The sequence below is a fragment of the Lissotriton vulgaris genome, chromosome 7 (assembly GCF_964263255.1).
Source record: "Lissotriton vulgaris chromosome 7, aLisVul1.2, whole genome shotgun sequence".
Taxonomy (NCBI): domain Eukaryota; kingdom Metazoa; phylum Chordata; class Amphibia; order Caudata; family Salamandridae; genus Lissotriton; species Lissotriton vulgaris.
The window spans coordinates 361,501,586-361,519,964 of NC_141695.1; the positions used below are offsets into that span (position 1 = coordinate 361,501,586).

The following is an 18,379-nucleotide window of genomic DNA, read 5'->3' on the forward strand; positions in this document are numbered from 1 at the left end:
CGGAAGATCTTCTGGTGGATCCCCACCGAGACCAGGAAGACCGTCACCCAGGCCCTCGTCACTAGCCGACTGGACTACGGCAACGCCCTCTACACCGGCACCACCGCCAAGCTCCAGAAGAGACTCCAGCGGATCCAGAACGATTCAGCCAGACTCATCCTCGACATCCCACGAACCAGTCACATCTCCGGACATCTGAGAGACCTGCACTGGCTCCCCGTCAACAAAAGAATCACCTTCCGCCTCCTCACCCACGCACACAAAGCCCTACACGACCAAGGCCCGAGCTACCTCAACAGCCGAATCAACTTCTACGCTCCCAAACGCCACCTCCAATCAGCCAACCACCCCTCGCCGCCGTACCCCGCATCCGAAGAGCGACTACAGGAGGAAGGTCCTTCTCCTACCTGGCCGCCAAGACCTGGAACTCCCTCCCGACCGACCTGCGCCTGACCCAAGACCACCTCTCCTTCAGGAAGAAGCTGAAGACCTGGCTGTTCGAGCATTAGCGGCACCCCCCCACCCCCAGCGCCTTGAGACCCCACGGGTTGTAGCGCGCTCTATAAATGTCATTGATTGATTGATTGAGGGTCCATTCCAGTTTTTTTAAGAGGGGGACCACAACTGCATCCTTAAAGGCTTTAGGGACCCTACCCTGAGACAAGGACTCATTCATAAAGGTCAAGATGGGAACAGAAAGGACCGAAAAGACGTCCTTTAGAATATATGGGGGACAGCAGTCCCTAGGGGAGCCAGATTTTACCCTAGCTAGAAGAGCCTGTAGGGACTGAGCTTCTTTGATTGAGAAGTGGTGTAAGATGTGCGGCTGTCAAGGCCAGGGAGTCCTCCTTGGGGCAGGAGTTGGAAATACTGTCCTTGATACTAGCAATTTTGTCCAAGAAGTAGTCATTCAAGGAGTTACATAGGTCTTGAGTCACAACGGGCTTAGGTAGAGATCTTTCTACAGTGGAAAACTCATTCACTATTGTGAAGATATCCTTCGATTTGTTATTAGAGTTTGTGATTCGGGCTGAAAAGTGGGAGGATTTGGCTAAAATAATGGCTTTTTTGTAGTCTTTGCGGGCAGCTAGATAGATGAGTTTCCCTTCCGGAGAGTATGTGAGTCTCAATTTGCTCTCTTTTTGATGTAGATCAAGTTTTTTGAGCTCTAAGGTCGGGGGAGAACCATTTCTGGGCTTCGAAACAACGAGCGAGTTTGAGTTGTTTGAGGGGAGCATGTTTGTTGCTGGCTGCCAACAGCCAGTCTGAGATGTTAGTTTCAGCAAGATCCACATCAGGATTAGATGCGGGGATAGAACTCATAAGGCTGTCCAGGAAATCTTATTTGTTATTGGTGCTCCATTTCCTGATCAGGCCCCCCATTCTTGCTGGGGTCTTAGTGCTCGTGGGAAGCGAGACTGCAAATTTTATTAAATGATGGTCAGACCAGATACATGGTCGTATTATGGGGGTAGAGACCTCAAGATTACTTAGCTGATATGGGGAGACTTAGTCTACTTTGATTTATTTCAAGACAACCTTTTGAAGGTTTGTTTTTGTATTTATGATTTAAAATTGCTTTGTTAATGTTGACTAATAGATTAATTTATTGACTATTGATTTACAACTGATTGGATGGTTTGAATTTATAACTTTGCAAATATTTTGATAAGCCACCATGGTTTGCAAAGGTAATATTCTCTGCCACCTTTGTTGGGCCAAATGTGCTTGACGTTCTTTAATTTTATTGATTTCTGTGACAGCCTCGACCTACCTAAAGATCCATTGGAGAGCAGCCTGAATTTACAGCAGAAATTCACATAGTTCAAAGTGCCACATCACTGCACTCCTGGCCAATCCCCTAAACCTTGAAGCTTAAGATGCTAGGTAACAATATAGAATCTTTGTACGATTAAACAATATACTGCACAAGTTATTGCAACTACAAATAAACAGCAATTCACTTTGCAAATGCAAAAGTTCAGGTACATGCTGACTATCCAAGAACTTGTTCTTGTTACTTTTAGAGCTCGTCCTTGTCTGATTAGTGTCTTGTTACTTACTGGTAATCTTCATTACCCCGATTAGGGTCCTCAACCCTCCCCCCCCCCCCCGCTCTGTTTGTGTCGCAGTCTTGTTGGTAACTGGCATGGCGGTATGTGGGAGGGGCTTATGTAAGTTTTTGAATATTGGCGTTGTGATTGGCTGGGTGGAGGCAGGTCTGCCTCAGGTAGTAAGGACTGGGAAGGAGAGGACCCATGAGTGAGTATTGACAGCTGTACAATGCATGTGTGATTAATGCTGGAGCTGGGGGATATCTCTGACTTATATTTGAAGATTTTGATGTCCCGTAGGAGGCTCTGTATGATGCCTATGATGCTGAAATTAGGCATGAATTCTTGAAAATGGTGAGATGAAAAAGCTCCACATTCATTCAAATCTCTCCTATGTGCATTACTACAGACGTCCCTAAGGCCAGCCATTTTATAAGGTAAGTTAAAAGCATGGTGTTGACTAAAGCACCCATCCATTACTTGATGTGCTTTGTTTTATAGATAGCTATTCTCCATCTCGGGTAATACAGATCCAAATCAAGTAGACTGGCAAGCTGTGGGAAAATTGTGTTGCATACATTGTGTCGCCGATCACAGGCTCCCCACATCCTGAAATTTTAATTGCAGCATTTTTCACATTATCTATGGGACTCTTTGGGGGAGAGGGGGGGAATGTACTTATCTTTGCATTGTGCCGCATTCCGTTGCTTAGCCCTTTTTGTCCACCGCAGCTAGTGCTGTTTGTGCTGAAAGGGCGTCAGCTGTGCATCCAGGTAGATTCTGCTGTCACACTTTCTGGATGTTCGCTAAACCATGCCACCATTTTGGAGGTTGGCGGTTTAGTTTAAAATCTGGCTATGCTTATATCAGGCTAATGTCAGTGCGGACACGCTGCTAATCATACTAGCAGCATCCTGAGATTTTAATCAATGCATTTTATACATTATCTGTGGGATTGTGTTTGAGGGGGAGGGAACGTACTTATCTTTGCTTTGTGACGAATTCCTTTGCAAAGCTATTCGGTCCGCCACAGCTTGTGCTGTTTGTGCACAAAGGGGTCCAGCTGGGCATCAAGGTAATTTCTGCTGCACCAGTTCCTAGTAGTTCGCTTCACTGCACCATCATTTTGAAAGTTGGTGGTCTACCTCATAGTCCGGCTATGCCTATATCAGGCTGCTTGTTTCTGGTTCAGGAAAGACCTGGCTTGGCAGTTCGAGCTGGACTGTTCCCATGAGGCACAGGGTCAATACTGATTTGCATATAGCTGGGTCTGAACTGAGGTGGCAAAGTGTGCTAAAGAACGATGATGAATTCAACCAAGATCTGTGAGTGGGGGTGAGTGTCTGAAAAGTTTCAGCGCTCAGTCCATCATCTCCTTGTGTTTGCTATAGCAGGCTAATGCCAGCACAGACCTGCAGCAGACGCATGCAGTGGACGAGCCGCTGGCACACCAAAGGCAAGCCTGTCTGAGCCCATCTGCATTCAAACGCTGCCAGTGCCCCTGCCTCTTTGTAAGTTACTCTGCTGCAGTCTTTTTTTTTAAATTAGTGACCACTATGCTCAATTAGGATGGTTTCAAGCAGTCTTCTCCCACACCGGAGTTTGGAGGGTCTGGTCACATGCAAAGGCTGCAGGTTTTCCTGCCTGTCTCTTCCTATTATAGCCAATGCCCCATGATCTCATGCTCTCCTCTTCTAGAGATTTGAGGGGCGGGTTCCAGGCAAATGTTGGGGCTCCAACTGTTGCCCTACCTGTCTTGTCCTCAGGCAACACTGCAATAGTCACACCCAGCCCCACCCTACCTCTTCAAGGCTTTTAATGCAACATCAGGTCACTGCCTATCCACCCAACTGAAATCTGATATCTTTTATCCTTGCTTTCCTAAGATTTCCGTTTTTTTTACTGGTCATTACATTTTGAGACACTATTAAGGTCAAGTTTATCAAATTCCTTCTAGTTGACTGGGTGGAAATGTGTATCTTTAAAATTGAACTGGCGGCCAGAGTCCACTGGAAGGGGGCACTTATTTATTACCTGCTAGGTGCTATGAAAGCCGTTAGTCTTGTTCTGGCTGAAAGAATCATCCTTTTTGCACCATCTCGCAACAATTTCCTCCTAGTAGGATATTTCAGTTTCCAAGAGGAAGAGGTTGCTAAGCCAGAGTGTGGTCCACCACAGCCTTGTTGGCCCAACGCTTGCAGCAGGTCATACCCTAGACTTAATTTTCACCAAATCCTCACTACATCAGCTAGAGTCAGTCAAACTAACCCCACTGATCTCATGGCGTCCCCATCTGACTTCACCCCCACATAGATAGGTTCCCACCTGTTACGTTAGATCATATTCTTGGGCCCCTGGCTAAAGTTAAATCTGGCTCACCTGGGACATATGCCCGCCCAGGATCACTGCTAATCTTACGACTCTTACAACTCCAGCTATTCTCTCGCTTTTCAATCTATCCTTAGACAAGGTCAAAATACCATTAACTTGGAAGGCCATTCTGTTGTCTCCTATATTGAAAAAACAAATGCAGAACCAAAAAGTTTGTCTAACTACCGCCTCATCTCACTTCTCCCACTATTGAGGAAAATTTTGGTAAACCCAGTCGGCAACCAGCTTATGGCATTCCTCAAGGACTTTAAAATTCTTGATGCCTCCCAATCAGGATTCAGAGCTGGCTACAGTACTGAAACCGCGCTGGTGGCAGTTAGGGACACCATCCACCTCACTCTTGATACAGGCTCTCCTGCCATACCCATGCTGTAGGACCTGTCAGCGGCCTTTGGCACCTTCTCCCATGATATACTGCTATAAAGATTGCATGAGATTTTTGCCAGTGGCAATGCCTTACTGTGGCTTGCTGACTTCTTAGGCAGTCCCACACAGACAATCGTGCTAGGCTCCTTTAAGTCCCACTTCATCTCCAAAGGGTGCCTCAGGGATAATCCCTGAGCCCAAAATTGTTTAATATATGCGTAGCCCCCTTTACCCAGATTGCTAAATCTTGTGGCTTTCATGTTATATTATGTGCGCATGATACCCAGCTGATCATCTAATTTGGTCAGGATTCTGGACTGTATGAAAAGGATCGCTGCCTGGATGACAGCGAACTGTCTTCCACTGAACAGCGATAAAAAAGAAATACTGCTGTTTGGCAAAGCCAAGCAGCTTTGGTCCCTTAACTGGTGGTCTTATGAACTTGGGGTAGCTCTCTTCCCCAGGCTAGTAGTGAAAATTCTGGGCGTCAAATTGGATAAGGCTTTACCCATGAAAGACCATATCTTCGCAATCTGTGGGGCCTGCTTTGCAACCATGCGGCTATTGGGGAAAGTCTTCCCCTGGCTACCATCCTGTGCATGGAAATCTCTGGTCCAGGCCCCAGTAATTTGTTTCCTTGACTATGAGAACGCATTGCCTATTGCCACCAGTGACACATTATTGACCAAACTCCGAGTGGTACAGAACACCGCTGTGTGGCTGGTTTGTAATCTTCCGGCAGGCTCTCCCTCGGCACCCATCCTGAGAATGCAATATTGGCTTCCTGTCAGAAAGCGCACCATTTTCAAGATTTGTTGCCTTACCCCCATGTCTTTGATGGGTGGAGCTCCCACATATCTAAAAGACAAATTGCGGTATTACAGTCCCGCTTCTGACCATTCCCCACATCTGCGCCTCCAAATTTGGAAGCAGGGCTTTCTCCTTTACTGCCCCATTGCCGCTGCTGTTTCGACTTTGCCAAGTTTAAAACACTCTTAAAGACCTGGCTGTTTTAGGGTGTAGTGGTGTTTCTGTGCTGGCAGAGCACCAAGATATACCATCCGGTATGAGTTGTTGCGCTATATCAAGTAGAAATATCATAACAACATAACATATAGGAGGAACATTAGTATGTATTTTGTACTTCAGGATAGGCCAACAGATTTAAGCCATGAAGCGGAGGGTCCTGTGAACTGTTTGTGCAGCAGCGTACCACACCTTATGTCAAAACTGTTTAGTATTGGTCAGGGCATTCAAGACTGTTTGTTGACTTGGCTTTTGTACTCTGACTGGCAGTAAAGATCAAACTGATTACAGTTACAGCCTATCATAGAAGGGTAAATGGGCTGTCCAATGGTATCAAGACAAGTGTTGCATGATGGTGAAAAAGTGTTCCAATGGGTCCTCAGAGTGAGGGAGGATATCTAGTTTGACAGATATAGTACTACTTTAAATATGTGTCGGTCCTGACAGTATTCTCTTAATGTAGCCTATTGTGTAGTGGTGAGTATTTGCCAATTTCACGGATGCATGCACTGCTTGGTAGATTTCACAGACACACATGTATTGCTCAATCAGGATCTGATGTTAAGGGTACTTATTGGACCATGTGTAAAAACTAATTTCTGATTATAATTCCTTTTCACTAGATGGAGGGAAGCGCCCATTAACAATGATAGTGAGGTGCCGGAGTGGGAAAGAGTGGTAGAATGAGGTTTAAAAATGAAAACAGATTACTCACTTCCAGGGGTGGTAGCTGTGCTCATCTCCTTTTGTTTACCTGTAAGAAAAGAAAGTGACAGTGCCATTCAGACTCCGAAGTACATTTTTTTTTTTAAATAGATTAGTTTGGACATAATTAAGAGTAATAACCCCTAATGTTGAAACTAAAAGTAAAATAGACCCTTCAGTACAATATGACTCATTCTAGATTTTACTGGTGCGGTCCCTCCGTAAACAGACCTTGGCCCATCTACAAACCACAACAAACAGAGGCAACCATCAGCCTAATCTGGCCTGATTTGCAGTTCTGTTTTCATCCTCCTAGGTTTGATCTGATCTCTCACTCTGCTACATGAACCTCCGCCCCCAGTCCTGCCACTTATTGCATTTGATGCCCTAAGTGCACCAGGTATACCAAGACATGGGTCACAGTCTCATTGTGCCACTGGACTCAAGATATACCTGGCTGAAGAGCCCTGAAAGTACAAAATTGGTCGTGGGTTTCTTGTGTTCCAGTTCAGAGAGGACCTGTCCAGGCAGTTTGGCTGGAGTGTTCTCATGAAGAGCAGGGTCAAGACGGATTGGCATATGGCTGGGTCCAAACTGAGGTGGCAGAAAAATGATGGACTGAGATGTGGCACAAGCGATTGCCATGGCTGATATTAATTCAAGCATCACTCAAAACACAAACATAGCTTGGCAACCTGTTAGAGAGCATCTGAAAAAGGATTTTCTTCAAATGCTTCTCTTGAGACCCTGCCTCCCTCCCGCAAATATTGCTACTGTAGAATCTGGCAATTCCGGAAATTGGATGAGGTGGTCTCTCTAATTGAACATGATATGCTCCATAATAGGCCACCTCGCCCCACCGTGATTAGATAGTACTACCAGGAGAGACTCAACCCTAAGTTGGGCTTTCTTGAGGGAGTTCTTATAAAGATTTTTATTTCTGGACAGGTTTCTGAGATCTAGTTAGTGCTGTTAAAAAAACCTTACAGTAAATCTCAAAGTGCCCTTTATTAAGGTGGTATCCTAGGTCTGACTCAAAAATATAGGGTTATTATCAGAGGAGGTTGATGGGTATTATTATTGCCCCTGCATACCTCTGCAATGCCAGCATTTTTCTGTCCTTGGACAGCATTCAAAAAGGTCTCAGGCATTTGTCAGGGCTAATCTGGGGGACCCTATACTTTAATTAAAGTGAGGAAGTATAAGGATTTGAAGAGAGGACCTGCCTCTCTTTTTGAAATCACCAGGTAATTGTACCTTATAAGGGAAACACAAATAAGAAGGTAGCAATAGCATTTAGGGCAGACAGTTATATATCACGTGGCATTCACAGTATCTGCCGCATGTAGATCCTGCGTTATGTTTTTAGATATTAAAAACATAGAGAAAATAAAAAGGTGGCACACGTGATAAAATTGCATAATCTTACTATGCACGCCTACAAAGTGACAGAGACACACGTGAACAGAACACACATGCACATTTTCTGTGTCAGTATTAGACGTTACCTAGTGCCTGTGGGCACTTACCCCATGGTCTTTTCTGGGTGGGTGTCTCCTGTAGTCACACACTGGGGAAGGTGTAAGTTAGATAGGTGAATACCTGACTAGACAAGGCACCCAAAGAAACACTCAATAAAAAGTCAAAGTAAAAGTAATTCTATAAAAGTCTAATTGACATTTCTTTTTCTCTTATTGGGTTATTTATGACAAAATTACCACAGCGCTGGCAGATTCTTCTCCCCTTCACTTACTTCGTCAAGGAGAGGCGCCCATGTTGGTCAACCCATCTCAGTGGAACAGCCATCTGGTAGAAGGGTTGGATGCGCTGTGCAGGCATTTTAAAGGTCTGGGTTGCCTGACGTAAAGTGTGGCGTGGTGAAGCACACCTTTTATTTGATCCAGCTGTCTTTAATTTAAACAACCATCACACCTGTGAAGAGCTAGAAACTCTCATCATTGTGAGGGAAATCGTGTGAATGCGCCCTTATTTGATGAGGACTTGGTGTGGGAGCTCCGTGTACTATGTGGATGTCTCAGCCATGCCACTGATTGCTGATGCGGCGAGGAAAAGCCGATGACGCATGTGGTTCCAGTTAGAGAGTCTCTCCCCGCACAGGTAGAACCTACAGCTACCGTCAAGAGCGGTTGATTACACTTGCTGCATAACCTGTGTTAGAAGTCAAGCTTAATTCATAGGCAATGTGTAAAGCAAAGGCACTGCAATCACTCAAGATAAATACACTGTGTCATAAAAGAGACTTCACACAGGATGTAAGTAAATAACATTTGCATTCAAAATCTATATTATATAATTTTAACATGACCATCATGTACTTTTGGGCATAAAGGACATTTGGAAATATTACTGCAATACTAGGCCCACTCGTATTGTTATGATATCAATGGTATGCACACTGTGGACAATTCCTAATCCAACCCCCTCCCCCATAGGGAGAGCACCCGTATGTGGTGCTATGTGCTGCTCCCCCAATTCCACCATATCAATCCTGTTAATGCAATCCCACACAGTTATAGAGTACACCTCAGGTCATATCGATATCGAAGATATGTACCTACACAAAATTAGAACACTTTTTAGGAGCACCTCGGGCAGGAGCCACCTCGGAAAACCCAATTTCTAATGTATTCTTCTTTTGGCATGAACTCAGCATATAAAGCAGTTCCGAAGTCCAGTGTTGTGAATCACAAGTGGTGTGCAATTATTACTTCCACTCACAAAAACTCATTCAGCACCTCTACATGGTGTGACAGGTATCAGCCCAGCACGTATGGAACGCTCTTGCACACATACGCACTCAGCACCCTAATGAGGTGCCACTTGTACCCAGCTGGTTAATAGATAACACCCTGCAGAATGTGGCCCCAGCCTCCCTCCACCCTCTATTTCACACCTACTGTCCTATAGATTCAGTTGGAAGATAACCAGCCCCTCCTCTCTGATACTAGGCCACACACGACCAAAGTCACATTTAGTCTGGATCCTCTGGAAGCAGGTGGGGATGTGTAGCAAGGTTTAATTAGGAGGTAGACATAAACAAGTGGAGTTTAGAAGCCAATCAGGAAATTTACCCACAGGTCTCAAAACACAATGGAGTCTCTTGACCCGCTTTCGAACTGTCTCAGTAGCGTTCCTTCAACCAAGTCAATCTCCCTTGCTACAACTTGGTACCAAGATGTCTTCAGGAGGGGTCAAGTGTGGATAGGTCAGTTGGTCCGCTGCCATGAGGGTCAAAAGGGGTACAGCCTAAGAATAGGGAGTAACACAGGGGGAGTAGGAGAGTAGGAGGAGGAAGCAACCCAACAGGTACACATTGATCAAGGTTGTGCCTAGGAAATCCGGGCGCAACGTCTGGTGTGCGTTTGGTTGCAATAGACACTTCAGGTCTGAAACACAAAGAGTTGCAAATTCCACACCTCCCTGGAAATGAGGCACAATGGTCGGTGTACGTTGATTTGAGTTGCACAAGGCAATTCAAGTCACGCACAGTGAAGAGTTTCAAATTCCGTACCTCCCTGCAAAGAGTCACAACGTCCGATGCATGATGATACAGGTTTCCAGTCACACACACAGGCACATGTTCAGCAAAGCCATATAAGGTAGAATAAAGCACTACTAGGGGTACACCCCCACCTTCACGGGTCGTACCCAGTGAATCAGACACGACATGCAATGAGCATGCAGTCGGCGTAACGTATGAGATAGATGTACCACGTTTGACGAAACAGGCCACGTGGGGTCCTGCAACTGGTGAATCCGCTCACGACCAACAATACCCATATGATTGTCATGGTCCCTGCATTGCAGCAACCACACTATGTAGATATGGGCAAGATTTCTGAGGCTCTGCACTAGACAATTCGGTATCCAGGCACAAGTCTTAGTTCCACGGCCACACCGTGCTACCCTTTGGGTTTTAGTAGCCCATGTGAGCACTTGAGAGGGCAACGTTCTTCAGATGTCAGGTAGATGGTGTAGGACCCTCACAGAGAGATCTTTGGTGTCCCTGAGATCTCCAGGAGAACAGGAGGCATGCACGGCGCCTTGAAGAGCACATTTCAAGGCGCTACACTTCAACAGGTCTTCAGCCCAGGCCTGCACTATTCAGAAAGGGAAAGCGGTCCCCTTTAACGATAGTAATCCTCCATGTGCCCAATAGAGTCAGCTGGCAGTGGGCACCATGCAATCTGGGTTCTCCGGCCCTGTGTCCCCACAGCATATTCTTTAACAAGCGTAGATCTTATCACCCTTTGCTGAAGGATGGCACCAGTAGTTATACTGTTGTGTCTTTGAAGTTAGGGGTAGTTTTTGGGGTTTGCCTTTGACCCACAAATTGTCCCCCCTGAATTGTAGGCCTGTCTGCCATGGGGCCGTGGAATGCAGATCTTAATCTTTAGTGGGGCCATGATTTGGCCCCTAGAGGCCAAGTCTCAAAACCTCTCTCTCCAATCTATCCCATCCAGCCCTCAAATGGCAGAGGTCTGTCATTTTAGTAGTATGTCCATGATTTATGGCTGCCGCTGGGGAATGCACAGATGTGTTCCCCTGACTCCTGTGGTCCTCCAGAGCCATAGAAATGCCCATACTTGATAAGTGCCATTTCTAAGTGAGTTATTCCCAAACCATCTTTACCACTGGAAAGGTTTTGGCATGGCAAACCCATTGACAGAAAATTCATGAAGCTGCTCCACTGCAATCCACTATTGCATCCCAAAGTAATGACAACCACTTCCCCGGGAAGCAGGTAGGGATGTGAAGCTAGGTTTAAATAGGAGGTAGATGTAAACAAGTGGAGTTTAGAAGCCAATCAGGAGATTTACCCACAGGTCTCAAAACACAATGGAGTCTCATGACCCGCTTTCGAACTGTCTCAGTAGCGTTCCTTCAACCAAGTCAATCTCTCTTGCTACAACTTGGCACCAAGATGTCTTCAGGAGGGGTCAAGTGTGGATAGGGCAGTTGGTCCGTTGCCATGAGGGTCAAAAGGGGTACAACCTAAGAATAGGGAGTAACACAGGGGGAGTAGGAGAGTAGGAGGAGGAGGAAACCTGACAGGTACACGTTGATCAAGGTTGTGCCTAGGAAATCCGGGCACGACGTCTGGTGTGCGTTGGGTTGCACTAGACACTTCAGGCCTGAAACACAATGAGTTGCAAATTCCACACCTCCCTGGAAATGAGGCACAATGATCAGTGTACGTTGATTTGAGTTGCACAAGGCAATTCAAGTCACGCACAGTGAAGAGTTTCAAATTCCATACCTCCCTGCAAAGGAGTCACAACACCGATGCATGATGATACAGGTTTCCAGTCACACACACAGGCACATGTTCAGCAAAGCCATATAAGGTAGAATAAAGCACTACTAGGGGTACACCCCCACCTTCGCGGGTCGCACCCAGTGAATCAGACACCACATGCAATGAGCATGCAGTCGTCGTAACGTATGAGAGAGATGCACCACGTTTGACGAAACAGGCCATGTGGGGTCCTGCAACTGGTGAATCCGCTCACCACCATCAAGACCCATATGATTGTCAGGGTCCCTGCATTGCAGCAACCACACACCGTAGATAAGGGCAAGATTTCTGAGGCTCCACACTAGACAATCCGGTATCCAGGCACAATTCTTAGTTCCACAGCCATACCGCGCTACCCTTTTGGTTTTAGTAGCTGATATGAGCACTTGAAAGGGCAACGTTGTTCAGATGTGAGGTAGATGGTGTAGGACCCTCACAGAGAGATCGTTGGTGTCCCTGAGATCTCCGGGAGAACAGGAGGCATGCACGGGCCCTTGAAGAGCACATTTCAGGGCGCCACACTTCAACAGGTCTTCAGCCCAGGCCAGCACTATTCAGAAAGGGCAGGCGCTCCCCTTTAATGACAGTAATCCACCATGTGCACAACAGAGTCAGCTGGCAGTGTGCAGCATGCAATCTGGGTTCTCCGGCCCTGTGTCCCCACAGCGTATTCCTCAACAAGCGTAGATCTTTATCACCGTTTGCTGAAGGATGGCACCAGTAGTTATACTGTTGTGTGTCTTTGAAGTTAGGGGTAGTTTAAGGGGTTTCCCTTTGACCCACGATTGTCCCCCCTGAATTGTAGGCCTGTCTGCCACGGGGCCATGGAATGTAGATCATAATCTTTAATGGGCCATGATTTGGCCCATTGAGGCCAAGTATCAAAACCTCTCTCTCCAATCTATCCCATCCAGCCCTCAAATGGCAGAGGTCTGTCATTCTAGTGGTATGTCCATTATTTATATCTATCACTGGGGAATGCACAGATGCGTTCCCTTGACCCCTGTGGTGCTCCAGAGCTGTAGAAATGCCCATACTTAATAGGTGCCATTTCTAAGTGACTTATGCCCTAACCATCTTTACCAATGGAAAAGGGTTTGGCATGGCGAACCCATTGACAGGAAAATCATGAAGCTGCTCCACTGCAATCCACTATTGCATCCCGAATTAATGGCAACCACTTCCCCATGTTAATCTATGGGAATAGCAAGCCTCATAGGTGTCATGGAGATGGGCTTTGACTTTACACTGTGTTAAGTTAGCATGAGCTTATTAGAAGTTTAAACACAATTTTTTCTCTCTGCTGCTTTTGCACAAGGCACACAATATTATAAATGTTTAGAGTCTAGCAGAATATTTTGCTTCGCATGAGAATAATATGTTTTCCTATAGTATCAGCCTTGCATGGTAAGCTATGTCTGAACAGTGAGTGTCGAGGCCTTCAAGGTTATTTCAACACAGTGGTTGTTGTTCGGTCTGATCAGCGCACGTTCTAGACATAACACATATACAGCTGTGGCCACCTCTGATTTTGGCGCGTTTAATAATGCACTGCGCAGAGCATGCACACACAGTTGGAGAACTGATCTTCTTGAATCTAAATTCTTACTGACTCTAAAGAAAGGTGCAATGGATTGGCCACGTTTTTTAAAACCCAATTATAACACCTGAAGCACCGCTCCATGAAATATCACAATGTGAACAAAGGGAAGTAGGGGGCATATTACCAAGCAATAGCGATAATTATCGCTATTGCTTGGTTAGAGACAATAAATTACCGCTGAGCTGCGGCGATTTTTATCGCAGATAAACCTTGGTATTACCAAGGTTTATCGCAAATGCGATAAAAATCGCCGCAATGCATGAATATCGCTGAAAAGTCAGCGATATTCATGCATTAGCGAGGTAATGCTCTTAGCCATGTTATCCACCTCCCATTGGCTAACATGGCTAAGAACTGCTCATGGCAGGTGTTAGCTTTTGGAGATATTCGCGCTTAGCACGAATATCTCCAAAAGTTGGTAATAGGAGATAGCGATGTTAGCGACTGTTTCCAGTCACTAACATCTTAGCACGCCCACTTTGCATGTCATTAGTGATAAATATCACTGACATGCAAAGTGGGGCCCAAGATGGTCGCTATCTCCTACTAGCTGTCGCTAACTGGTAGCGACAGCTAGGTAATAGGGAGATAATTTTATCTCCGCTTTCTTGGCTTTTAAAGCCAAAAAAGCGGAGATAAACCCCCTTGATAATATGCCCCCAGACTCACCGATTGGCCCTGCTCTCAGGTCCATCCCTCTGGTTAATACAGATCTCATTTCCGTTTTACTTCAAGAAATCCTATCAGGCTCACCACGGGACTCAGCCCCACCACATATTCTTGCACAGGGAGGAAGATCAATGCTTAACCCAACTATGCAATGTAATAAATCTCTCCTTTGAAAAAGGTATAGTTCCAAGAGATTGAAAACACGGTACCGTTAAGCCCCTGCTGAAAAAGACGGATTTGGACCCCGCTGATCTATCAAACTATCGTCCAATATCGTTACTGCCGATAGTGGGAAAAATCGCAGAAAAGCATGTGAACACTGCAATTTCTTCCTTTCTTGAAAACAACAGTGTCATCCATCAGTCCCAGATGGGGTTCAGACCCAAACACAGTACTGAATGGGCACTGTTGGTGGTCACCGAAAAACTTAAGTCTATATTAGACCAAGGTAAAACGGCAGCTGTACTCTTAGACTTGAGTGCCACTTTTGATACAGTAGACCACTCTGTTCTGATTCAGAGGCTGGAAAATGTAGGAATAGTAGGAATTGCAAAGAAATGGGTAGCTTCCTTTTGAGCGATAGGCATTTCCAATGCATGGAGTGAGTATTCCAATCAGACCCCCTGAAGCTCCTTGGGGAGTACCACAGGGCTCCTCTCTGAGCCCGACGTTATTTAACGTCCACCTCAGCCCTCTGGCTCATTTAGTACAGGAATTCGGCATTTCCATCGTGTCATACACCGATGACACGCAATTGGTGTTGTCAATCTCGGATTCTCTGAACTCAGACCACCGTCAACTTGTCCCCTGCCTCGAAAAAATCGGGTCATGGATGTCAAATTGCAGATTCAAGTTAAACTGAGATAAAACAGAACTAATGATTCTGGGTAATAACGCTAATCCGAGATTGGAATTTTTTTTGCCACCAAGCTGGGGGCCTTCGCCTTCCCCCAAGGCTGCCATTAAAGATCTAGGCGTATGGCTTGACCAGAACTTAACAATGGAGGTCCATGGCAACAAACTGGCCGGGACTTGTTTTGGAATCATACGTCTGATTAGAAAAATCATGTCTTTGCTCACAGAGGACGCAAGGAGAACCATAGTTCAGGCCCTAGTTACATCGCGACTGGACTATGGCAACTTCCTCTTTCTGGGATCACCCAAATATGCTGTAAAAAGATTACAGGTGGTTCAGAATGCTGCCGCTCGAAGGTTGCTGAGCATTCCCAGACGTCAATCAGCCAGGTTAGGACTGCGGAAATTGCATTGGCTCCCGATCCATGCCCGAATTAGTCTGGCTCATAGGGCCATGCATGTGAGAGGCCCTGTCCTCATCCAAAAACTGATTACGCACTACTTACCGCATTGGCATCTCAGATCTAGCTCAAAATTTCTGATGAAAGCGATGTCAGTTAAAAAAAACAGGTGGGGCGGAAGATCCTTCACTCATCTGGTTCCGATGCTTTGGAACATGAACTGGCTTTTAAAAAAAAGGCTCAAGGACTGGCTTTTCCCGTTGGATTAAGTGTTGACGGTCTTCACCTCATCTGTTAGCGCTGAGATGCCCAAGGGTGGTCACGCGCTTTATAAATCCTACAAACATAAACATAAACATAACCAAACCAACCTGGTGATAAGAATCATCTCTGGGGCAGTGGGTTTCACTTACCTTAATTTTAACGAAGATGACACAGTACATATCGCTTACAAGTCACAGTTGTACACTTCGGCTGAAATGCAGTTTTCCACTGTGGAAAAAGTTTTAACAGCAGTGCAAATGGCGATACTCAAGGAACGAGCACTGTTGCAGGGAAAACGTATGTTGGTTGTTACCCCGTATCCTGCACTTGAAGCAGTGATGAAAGCCAGTGTACCAAATTCTAAGGCTTTCCACCCACGGTGGATACAATGGGCTGCGTCGTTGACGTCTCCGGATGTCACGTTCGTTTTTGATGCCTCCTTACAGTCACAAGAGTTTTTTGCAGTATGAATTTGTTCATCCTACGCCATTGACTATGCTGCCTTTGGAGGATTTCCATTATATCATTTACACTGATGGTTCAGTGCAAGTTGCGCATGGGTCTAAGCACGCATACATTTCAGCTTACGTAATTGTGGTAGGGGCCATGATGAATGATGAATTCAAGTCCAAGGTCATGCATACGCAGACTTTAGGGAACTGTACCGCACAATTGGCAGAGCTCCGAGCTCTGATGCTTGCATTAGAGTACGCTGATCCTAGTGTGACAACTAGTGATTCTTACTACTGTGTCCAGTCTTACAATGAGAACCTGTTCTTTTGGATTCAGAATGATTTTCGTGATTCCAAGGGTAGCACAATAAAACATAAAATTATCTGGGTCCGAGTGGCTGAGCTTAAAGAGCAGTTGCCACTCGTGTATGTAATTCACACTCTTGATCATCAGCGTGTGGGAGTTCTCCCTGTTGGCAATTCTTTGGCCGATGAGGCCGCAAAAACAGCAGTTTTGACATGTTTGGTTGCAGCAGTTACACGTTCCAAGAGTAAGATTGATGATGACATCCTAGCAGCTGTTGCTGCTACTGAGAAGGGCAGTAAATATCCTAAGGGGTTCCCTTCAAAGTATTCAAATCAGTTAAGTCCTGATAAAGTCCCTTATGTGAAAATGCCGGACGTTGGGGAAAGGTTAATTCCCAACACAGACCGCAGGTCCACACTGATTACAGCTGCTCATGAAGGTGTTGCGTCGGCTCATGCGGGCGTTTTGGCTACTGTATCTCAGTTACAACACAGTTGCAGCGTGCCCTTAATAATGTTCCTAGAAGGTCTCTGGGTGGACGGACCACATACGAAATGCTCTTTGGTATCAAGATGTACGTCCCGGACCATGACGGTCTAGACCAGGTGGCTGTTGCTGCCTCCTTTGACGTAGATGAACATTGCAAGTTTTACAGGATCTACAAAAGACGAGAGACAGTCTTGCAAAGGAACATTTGCCCTGCACATCTGAAGCTGCGTTGCAGGTTCCGGTAGTTGGCTGGCTACCCCAAGTTGGAGAACTGGTTCGAGAGAAGATCGAAAGCAAGAAGGAATTTGGTCCCTCGTATCGAGCTCCAGTTCCGGTGCTTGGCGTGAAGGGCACAAGAACAGTAATTTTACCACCACTTCCAGGTCGTAAAGAAAACAGGTAAATCTCCATTGACAATGTCAAAATAAGCAGAGTGGCTGATTCTTCTTAGTATGACACCAGCAGTCTCATGTCCTTCGATTTTGAGAAATTCTGTTTTAGCCCCGGCTTCTGATCCAAGGCCTGATGTTGCCCTCAAGATGCCTGCAGTTTCGAGTCCTTTATTGAGTACACTGCCAGGTGCTCATCTTAATGAGACTGACTATAATTACCCCATTCACTTATCGATGCCTGATTTGCAAACTCGTTTGGCTACAGAATCCAGATTTCCAATTGACACTGACTCTCACACATCGAAGACCCCTTAAAAAATTTCTGCTTTGGCAACACTGTATAAAAAACATTTTTTGATTCCACTTTGGACCTGCATTTGGTTGGTGCTTTTTTCGATTTACCTGTTCATGCCAATTGGCTTTGTGGTGTATTTTTTTCACCTTGTCAATGGACACTATGTCAAGGAGAGGACTGGTATTCGACATATTAATGGAACATTGGCTCCCCATTCCTCAGCACACAGATTGAAGAGGGACCTGGCTTTTGTTAACATCACTGCTTGACCCGTCTTGGATGGAATTGTGTGGGATGTTGTACGATTTCAAATCCATGGGCCCACTGAAGTTATAAATGTCCCTAATGTGCTTAGAGTTTCTATGGGGGATGTGATTAAACAAAATATACGTTCTGATGATTGGGATGTTCAGGCCGTAGAAGCTTTGTTTTCTGATTTGAAATATTATGCTGCCTTTGATGCTGAAGATATGTATTTAGAATCTGCTGATTACGGTGATTGGTATTGTTACCAACATTTTGGCAATCACTACCTGCATAAAGCTAATACCAGGAGGAACACTGTTAATTATACAAAATGGGAACATTGCCCCGCTCCAGTACAAGGTAGTTCCACTTCCTTTTTGAAAAGGTTCACTTATTTTACGGATTTTAATCAGTCATATCCCAATGCATTTTATTTTAAGATGACTGAAAAGTCCACATCCAAGGTTAGACTTACAGACACAAAATTATTGTATTCAAAGTCCTTTCTAGACCAATTGGCTGTTGGGGGCTACGAGTTGTGGAA

At 45.5% G+C, this 18,379-nt stretch overlaps 1 protein-coding gene across 3 annotated transcripts in view; it reads right to left on the reverse strand.

The window, feature by feature from the left end:
* The window catches only part of LOC147701646 (osteoclast-associated immunoglobulin-like receptor), a 909,258-nt gene that overhangs the window by 174,465 nt on the left and 716,414 nt on the right, over positions 1-18,379 (reverse strand). For all 3 annotated transcript variants that reach the window (XM_086930267.1, XM_086930268.1, XM_086930266.1), the window contains one exon: positions 6,553-6,591. In XM_086930267.1, coding sequence (XP_086786393.1) covers positions 6,553-6,591 — 39 coding nt within the window. The remainder of the gene's footprint in view (positions 1-6,552; positions 6,592-18,379) is intronic.